At 45.8% G+C, this 9,291-nt stretch overlaps 1 protein-coding gene across 2 annotated transcripts in view; it reads right to left on the bottom strand.

Moving 5' to 3' along the window:
- Positions 1 to 31: 31 nt before the first annotated feature.
- GNB4 (G protein subunit beta 4) overlaps positions 32 to 9,291 on the bottom strand; it is a 32,334-nt gene continuing 23,074 nt past the window's right edge. For both annotated transcript variants that reach the window (XM_062005410.1, XM_062005411.1), the window contains exons 5-10: positions 9,051 to 9,114; positions 8,103 to 8,265; positions 7,852 to 7,918; positions 7,528 to 7,729; positions 6,117 to 6,333; positions 32 to 4,941 (exon numbers count right to left, since the gene is read on the bottom strand). In XM_062005410.1, the coding sequence (XP_061861394.1) occupies positions 4,835 to 4,941; positions 6,117 to 6,333; positions 7,528 to 7,729; positions 7,852 to 7,918; positions 8,103 to 8,265; positions 9,051 to 9,114 (820 nt within the window). In that variant the 3' untranslated portion in view covers positions 32 to 4,834. The remainder of the gene's footprint in view (positions 4,942 to 6,116; positions 6,334 to 7,527; positions 7,730 to 7,851; positions 7,919 to 8,102; positions 8,266 to 9,050; positions 9,115 to 9,291) is intronic.

Raw genomic sequence — 9,291 nt, 5'->3', positions numbered from 1 at the left:
AGCTCTGCTAAAGCATCCCTGGGACTCGGGCTGGTTAAAAGCACTTGTTTATTGGTTACAATATCAACTCATGGCAACATCTTTCACTGAGCCACTGTACAAATACAAAGGAAAAAAAAAAGATCCATCGTGGAAAAAGAAAAAAAAGCTATAAACAAGAGTTCCTAGCAAGGGATGTTTTTTCACAGGGAAGTCTTTTTACAACAGCACTGTTAAAGAACAAATGGCACCAGTCCCTGGGTTTTTTAATAGCTTAAATAAAAGCTTTAAGACTGTTTCTCAATACATACACACTCCAAAGGCAGTGCAGGGTCACTTCAGCAGTGGTGACGTTACCAAAGGTTCCCAAAGTAGTCGGCAACAAGTTAAAAAAAAACCCTCCCAACCCAAAGCAACCCCCCTCGCTGCTGAGAAACGCTGGAAAGCAAAGGCAGTGGAGATGGAGCGTGGTCAGAAGCGCTTTGTTTCAGACTCCTTTGGATGTAATATGTACTATACCTCTTCAGATGCTTTTATTGGTTTTCTTTTAAAAATAAGGAGAAAAAACACAAGTAGAGCACCATTGTGTAAGTAAAACAAAGGCTTGAAATATCTAAGACTATTCCACCGAAGTCCATATTAGTTAAAACCTAAACATACTGTGTGGTATAAGAATGTCAGGCACATGTAATCGTTATCAGTTATATCGATTAGTAACACTGTTCACACATTTACCATAACAACACTGCAGTAACACCCGGCGGGGGGACAGAACCAGCGACTGGAGCAGTGGTGCCTCGCAGGTGGAGGAAGTCGTTTGCCAGCATGCAGGCCAGGTTACTGTATACAAAGTGCACCATCAACCCATGCGTAAGGACTTGTACAGGAAATGCTATCTCGAACATCAGTCATTCTGCTACACGACCATTTATACCAACTAGTTGAATTAGCCAATACTCTCACCAACATCTCAAAGCACAGCACTAAACCTAGTGGAGGTGACAGTGTCCTCAAAGAGGCGAGAATAAGCACTCTTGGAATGTTTGCACAATGTTTTCATTCCACCTCAAAGTAACATGAACTTCATTGTGGGACAAGCGGCTACACGAAATGAGTTAAAGAGTTAACTATTTCCAACCCATGCATTACAGTAAGCACACTGGGCCCAGCTGCTGCAGCAGTTCAGCTTTGCCGAGTCAGGGCTGAGCCCTGGCCTTCAGCAGGGGGAAGAGCCTCTGGTCCTGGTTCCGTGTCGCAGGCTGGAGTGGCGTCGGCGCCCTGACCCATTGGTCCCGGCCACGGCTGCGCCCGGCCCAGGACGGCGAGGGCTGGAGGAAAACAGGTCTGGAGACAGATGGCAACAGGCCCATGTGACTGGAGTGAGTGAGTACACAGCAGCACGATGCCACGCAGAAGCTTCGTGTGGTTTCCAGAATCTCGGGCTGGCCAAGGCTGTGTGGGAAGGAGCCCAGCTGGGCACATGCCTGGTCAGTGTTCTCTATTGCAAAGCTAAATCAACATTAGAAAATGCTGACAAAAACCTGTACCTGAATAAAATCACTCTCGTTACAGAGAGCACACAGTTCTGTTTTCCAAGCCAGGGCCCAGGGACGTCTGAGGAGAGAGGCTGGGAAAGAGCTCCCTCGGCACCGTGGTCCCAGTTGCTCCATCTCTGCCAGCACATAAGTCATTTGAAATTCAGGTAATGATGTGGTTTGGCAACAAACTTTGAAAGACAGGTTAAGGTGTACCCATGAGTGCTGCAAAAACCTGCTGTGTGGTGAGTCTGCTCTCAGGGCACACTTAGAATCCCAGAAGCTGCATACTTGAGCCTACGTTAAACTATAAGCACAGGCTCTTGCCTTTTGAGATTCAAAGCTGGGAATAAAAGCTTTTAAGTAAAACCTATGCCAGGTCATGATACTACCTTCCTCCTAGAAGGAAGAGTCTGAGCTTTTACCGTTAAAACCATGTTCATTTTAGTAAGGGCATCAATCGTGAGAGGGCAACGAGAGCTGGTTAGAAAAGGAAATACTCCGACCTGTGTAAGTTCAGTATTTGGCCTCATAGAACAATCATGTCTTACATTCAATCCAGAAGCTGTAAAAAAACCCCAAACCCCCACCCCCCCAACCCCAGAAGTGTAACTAGGAGAGTAATTAAACAGCAAACATCACCTTGGCAGCATGTAGCAGAAGCTTTCTAGAAGTTGGCAAGAAGCATCTGAGCTGGTTTCCCCTGTGGTGCTGGGGCTCCTCCCAGGCTTCCTTATGCAGGTACAGGAGGAGCTGCACCCCAGCCCCTGCAGCGCTGCACACACAGGGCACCCAGGGCAGAGCTGGCAGCCACCTGGCTGATGCTTTTGGGAACCTTGTTAGCACAGAGTTGGCATTCCTTATGATATATTTGAATCCAACAAACAATTGCCCGTGGAACAAGGCCAGTGGCAGTACTTGCAGTGACACTGGGTGAGCGCCATCGCCACCTCACAGCCCACCTCAGCTTCTAAAAAAAGTTAGATACATTGGAAAAGCTGGGGTTGGAGGTTCACGAGTAGAAACCAGTTTTAATACCAGCAGGTAAAAATGGCACCTGTCTTCACAAAGGTGTTGACTAGGAAATTGGTTCAACACACAATTCTATGGAAAAGAACTGCTTTAGAAAAAGAATATTGTCTTAAAATTCCTTAGTAACAAATTTCCAGAAGGATTCACTCAAGGCAGCTGTGAGTTAAAAAACATAATCAAGTGCACCACTAAAAACCAAACTGAGTCTGCAAGATCCTAAAAGAGCTGCTCGCTTCAGAGAGGAAGAATCAGCTCTGTCCTTGCAGACAGGTCACAGAGCAACAGGCTGAGGAGTTCCCAGGCCGGACCCACAGCAGGGTTTGGTGCCACCCCCCAGGCTGCTGCTGGGGTGGCAGTGGACACTGCTCCAGCACAAGATGCACCCTGGGCTTGGGTTAAAAGTGAATTTACTGGGATTGACTGGTACATTTATTGGCACCATCACTGTTACAGACATGGCAAGTTTACAGGCACAGTCTGGAAGTACTGAAGTTTAGGATTACAAATGTCAGAAACTTGACAGAGTCATCTCAGCCACAAATCTGGTTTGGTATAGAACAGGATACCGGGCACTTATATTGACTACTTGACCCAAAGATACTCAGACTCCTCAGAACTTCAGATGAGGGCAGATTACCATTATCTTCCAACCTGATGAGTTAAGACTTCACATATCTTTAAAATAAGTCACTTAAGAGAAGCCAATAGAGTCGATTCCCCTTTCCCCAGAGACCATCCACTGCCAGCACAGGCACACTGCCAGGCACCAAAGAGTTAACATCTTCCCAGGTAGTTTCAAGGGGGCATCAGACACTTGATTTTCCTCTATCTACACTTGACTGTACTTGATCAGAACCCATCATTTACAAGCAACTGCCATCAAGGTGAAAATAAAATCAGGAGCAGGAGAGGAAGGAGCTGTTTGCAGTGCCAGCCCTGCAGAACCATCAGCGTCTACTGAGCCCCCAGGGGACAGAGCCCTGTGCCCACAGGACAAGCAGCAGGATGCCAGGGACACAGTGGGAAGTTTTAAATGGTCACACAGGTAGGGAAGGTCAGTGGGTTCATTGTAAATGACCCAGTTCCTTTTCTAAGTCACACTGCATGTAACTGGCAGGGCTGGGTGCTGCAGCCACTCCTAGTTCGGGGGTGGCATCACAGGCCAATAACCCCACATTTCAATCTGCTTTCAGAATTTAAGCAAAGTCCTTCTGAATTTCTCATCTGATTGTGTTAACAGAGAGAGCTTTGCAAACACACTGCTTCCAGTGTGCTGAGCATCACACCAAATCCTCCTCCTGGTGCAGAGCAGCTGCAGCCTGTGAGGGGTCAAAGCCACCTCATTTAGTCAGAGCTGAGCTGTCAAAAGCAAAAGCACTTGGCCACTTAAGGACAGCACCAGAGGTCACTTGGCTTCCATACCCAAGGACTGCATGGAGTAACTGATGCAACAAGCTGCAGTGAGGAAGCTGATCTTTCTGAAAGTGGGGTTTTTTAAGTCCTAATTTAATTTTTCAATGGTTTTTGCTGTTGCAGATCTGCCTGGTGTTAACTCCTTGGTGGCTGGAGGCCATGGCTGCCAATGGATGAACCAGGAACCACTGGCTTCAAGGAAGAACCCCCGTGACTAGAAGCAGGCAAGCAGGTCCCCACGTGAGTAAGGCGGTAGGTATTAACTGGGAGTCTCCAGGGCCTTTTTAAAAACAAATAGAATTCAAATGCCTTCCATTATAAAAACACATACATACCATTGGCTTCACTTTATCTACAGTAAATTCACAAAAACATTTAAAACAGCAATCTAGTTTGTCCACTACAAAACTCAGAGGTGACATCTCGGGTTAAAAGCAAAGCTATAAATGTAGTTCCTTAAAAAAGGCAAACGTATTTCTTTACATACAGACAAATGTTACATGATTGGCTGCTATAATGTGTATATTCTGTTATGTACAAAAAAAAAAGTACAGGATTAGCAGACTGAGCACAAGCAAAAACCCTTCAAGGACAATCTAACCAAACCACCAAAAACAAAAAGACTGGCTCTTAGTTTGTCGGTCACCATGATTATGTGTGCTGGCCCCTTTTACAAAGTCAGTGATTTCTTCCCCCCTCCCCTATTTCTTCACTTGATTTTTGTTTCTAGTTTACAGAAAGCCTTTTTGTGTAATAATCAGTGAATAGAAAAACTTCACCTGCAAATACAAGGTAGAAATGTTATTTCACAGCTATAGGCTGCAGCATTGATCTCTCCAGGTCTCAAATGGAGAATGTACATGTTTGGCTCCCAGTTAATTCCAGATTCTGAGAAAACTGTCCCAAGACCCTGTAGCTACAGCCATGCCGTCATCAGTAACACCTAAGCAGCTGACACGGTTGTCATGGCCAGCCAGGACACCTAGAAGAGAAGAAGCAACACCAGTTAATACTGACAGGCTGTCAGGGACTTGGGCCCTTACTCTGCTCTCCCAGGCAAGGCTTCACATTTGCTAAGAAAAGATGCAATGCATGATCTAATCTTCAGGGTAAAGACTAAAAGGATGAACTTTATACATCACAACAGCCCCACAGTGAGGCTTTCAGAACTACAGACACAAAACATTGCCTCCATTTTTCGCTCTGCCCCAAAGGACCCTCATCCCCCAGTCAGGCTCCCTGCTGCTATGCTGCCCGCAACTGCAGCCACTCCGTACTTCCAATCAACAGTGGGATCTTCTGCCAACACCCTGGCTACAGGAACTACCTTGATTTTCCCATAGTTTGCATACCCCAAGGCTTAAAAATCCCCCATGTGTTTTGTCAGACTGTTAGAAGAGCAGCCTTGTACTCTGCCTCTTCCTGCTCTGCCTTTGCTTTGCGTCTCCCTGTTCCTACCCTCCTCTGCTGTCCCAAGGGCGCACCTGCAGCTCTGTTAAACTCAGCCTAGCCATGCTCCTTCAGTAAGTCTGATCAGCAGAATCATGGTTCAGCACTGAACCAGGCTCCATATTTAAATCACTGTACAAAGTGATGAAGGTGTAGCTACACTATAAACAAGCTGTGTCCTGACAGAAGGGATTAACTCAACCATTAAAAGTATCCACTTCCCCCACTCTCCTGACAGCAGGAAATTACGGTCTCCAAGGCAAAAGGACCACTACAACTTACTGCTATTTCAATTACTTCCTCTGTTGTGTGCAAAAGTCAATGCACATGTATAATAATGTATGACTTAACTAGTAATTACCTAACTAGACATATCAGTGAAATACATTTTCTGCAGACATGTTTGGAGGCCACTCCTTAGCCTCAAGAGCTGGTCTGTTCCAGTACACAGATACACAATGGCAATACCCAAGAACCAGAGCACTTACTCCACACATCACATAGGCAAAACCGTAATGCAGTGTAAAAACTGGCAGACAACTAAGTGCAACAGCAGGGGATGCCCTTCAAAGGAAAGTGTTAGAAGGAAGCAAGCAGAGTCCATAACATCAGCAACAGCACGGGCAAGGAACTGGCTCTGCGTTTGGGATATCGAGCTGCTGCTGTGGAAATGGAGAACTGCAGCTCCTGCCAGCTCTGTGTCCTCACCTGCTCTCTCCCCTTTCAGAGTGTCCCACACGTTGCAGTTGAAGTCGTCGTAACCCGCTAGCAAGAGGCGGCCGCTCTTGGAGAAGGCGACGGAGGTGATGCCGCAGATGATGTTGTCGTGCGAGTACATCATCAGCTCCTGGTCTGCCCGCAGGTCGAACAGGCGGCACGTGGCGTCGTCAGAGCCCGTGGCAAAAGCATGGCCGTTGGGGAAAAACTGGAAGGGTGCACAGAGACAGAGAGACAGCACAGTTTGACAGCAGAACACATCGCTGCTGCGTTTCTTCAGACCCGGCACAGGACTCCTTTGCCAGTGTGACCAGGTAAAGGCAGAATCATTGCTTTAGGAACAAAAAAAATCAACCCTGCATGTCAAAAGAAATGTGTACACACAGCTAGGCAATGAAACACTTGTAGAGCAGTACTGGTGACCCCTGAAGGACAGCAGTTTCACCCAGACAGCTCCTTCGTGGGTGTCACGGGAGTCCAAGGGGCTGCAGCCAAGCGAAGGCAGCTGCATGGGGTGGCTGTGGCCTGGGGGGACGCCGTGTTCCACCTCGAGCTGCTCAGCCAGGTTGGCTCAGCCAAGATACAAGACTGCAAGCAAGCAATTCCATTTCCAAAAAATACGTACTCCAAATCAAGAGTCATTCTCAACAGCCGTATTGATTGAAATGGGAATGAGAAGAGCTCAACATATCTCAGGATTCAGGTCTAAGTATAGGAACTGCCTTTTTCTACGGGTCATGCTTTTGGTATTTTCTCAGCCGTAATAATTTTTCATGTTTATCAAAAACAGATGCAGCTTAGACTTAGATTTCATTCCCTATTTATCAGAGCTTCTATCTTTCAGATCAGAACATAGTGTTACTATGACAGAGAGGAAATATAATCCAGTTTATAAATATTACAGAATGATTCCAGGGATGAATATTCAACATATGTACTGATTTTAACTTTTGCCTTCCAGAATATTTTGCTGAAAGCTCTTTTCCACAGAAAATACCAAGTACACTTTTGTTCAACAAAAAACTTTCACATGAGGATGCCTGGCTATTCTGCTCCCACATTCACCTACAATTTTCAGTTTATAATGCACTGCCACACTGCAAAAAGTTTTTCTCCTCCATTCTTTGCTGCTTTAAAAAAGTAAAGTCTCAGCTACTGAACAGAAACACAGCTGGAACTGCTCCAAGAACACTTCTGTGCATCACTGATAACGGTAACGATAACTGAGTTATAAACTAGATTGTAAGTTCAACCTTCTTTGTTACACAGAACTCGGCAGCCTCTACCCTCAGAAAGTAAGGAATTTTAAATCAAGGTAACCCAGTAGACTACAAGCAGAATTCATGCAACTCCAGCTTTTATCCATCCACCCCCCCATGCAGAAATGCAAATGCTCACTTACACAAACTGCGTTGATGTCTGACACGTGGCCTGTGAAGGACTGCCTGCACATTCCATCACGAATATCCCAAAGCTTTGAGGAGGCATCACAGGCACCCGAAACAAAAGTCCTCATGTCTGGACTCAGAGAGAGGCTCATCACGTCGCCGGTGTGCCCAGTGAATGTGGTGGTCTGTTGACCAGTTTCAATATCCCACAGCGCGCTGCAGATAAAGTGAGACAACATGAACACAATGGATGTGGTTATTTGAGAGTTGTTGGAGAGAGGTGTTGGAGAGATTAAATGAAGAGGGGGGAAAGAAGCCAACAGAGCTCAAAAACTCACCAAGTGGTGTCTCCTGAGCTAGTGACAATTTGGTTGTCATCTAGAAAGCGACAACAGGACAAGTATCCTAAAACCAAAACAGTTCAGTTAGTTTCAGATCCAGGAGTAGTCAGTTTGAAACCCAGAGGCAGTAACTGACGTTCTCCCCTAGCTTGTCTGTAACCAAACTCTCTCCCAGTACACCTCAAAGCAAGCCTGTTTCATCCAGTGCAATAAACACCACCCAGAGCTGAACCAGGAATCCGGCTGACCTGTGTGCCCCGGCAGCTCTCGGCTCACTCTCACGTTGCCCTCTCTGGTTTTTAAGTTGTAGATGGAGCAGATGTTGTCCAATCCACCACAGGCAACGTAGTTTCCGGACGGTGCGTAGGCGCAGGTCATCACCCAGGAGGATCTCAGAGGAATGGCGTGCATCTGCGGACCGACACGGCTCAGTGCCACAGCTCAGCCCTCGCCTTTACTCAGCCACTCTCATCAGTTAATGAATTGTGGCAGATTGAACACACCGAGTAAGACGTGTATCGTAACTTTCAGTATGTTGATTTTACAACACACTATGACCCATTTCACATGACACATGCTCACATTCCAGGGTGACAGAGCCCAGGAGTCTTCAGGGTAGATACACAGAACTTCAGCACACCATTGTTTAATAGCAAAGCTATTCTAAACTTCAACATTTACCACATTTGTTTATTCTACTGAGATTGTTTTGTCCCATTCTTCTACATCTCTGAACTATAGGTTATACCATGGGGTGATGGTGCCCATGGAGACTGGACAGTTTAGAGAAGCACATCACCACTTCACATTCTAGATAAGCTGCTCATTTCCCAGTTGGGTTTTTTCCCCTCCTCCTTTCTCTGCCCACAAAAGCAAAGGACTCTTGTAAATTCTGAGGTTGTATATTTGTATCATTTAAAATCAAATTAGTTTCAGAAGCAACACCACACAGGCAGAGAGCAAGAGCTACAAGCTGCTGCACTAGCAAATTATTTTAAGTTACATATTTCCTACAACTCTTGCTGCTAAGCTACAACACACAACATATCCCCAGTAACCAGCTAGTCAGGAAAGGAAAGATTACATCTGAATTAGAAAAGAGCCTGGTTATTTTCATGTTTCCCTTGCAGCCCTAGTAAAAAATACCCCCCACACCTCCCCCATTCTGCACCAATATGGATTATAAATAACTCTACCTTATTTGTTGTGTAACTATCCCAAATAATTAGTTTTCCATCTTGAGAAGCGCTGACTAGTAGCCTAAATAGAAACACAAAATGAAATATGTTCATACAAAACCAACAAACAAAACTGTGACAGCAGACATCCAGCATGCACCATTACCAAGTGACTTAGCAATGTCAGTTTCTTTTTTTCCCTCTGCTGGGGGTGGGGTGGGCACTTGTTGGGAAAAAATCTGCAAAGACCTACATGTCA

Source organism: Colius striatus, chromosome 12, assembly GCF_028858725.1.
Source record: "Colius striatus isolate bColStr4 chromosome 12, bColStr4.1.hap1, whole genome shotgun sequence".
In the NCBI taxonomy this organism is placed as follows: domain Eukaryota; kingdom Metazoa; phylum Chordata; class Aves; order Coliiformes; family Coliidae; genus Colius; species Colius striatus.
The sequence above is the reverse complement of the archived record's forward strand: the minus strand, read 5'-3'. Positions and strand labels throughout refer to the sequence as shown.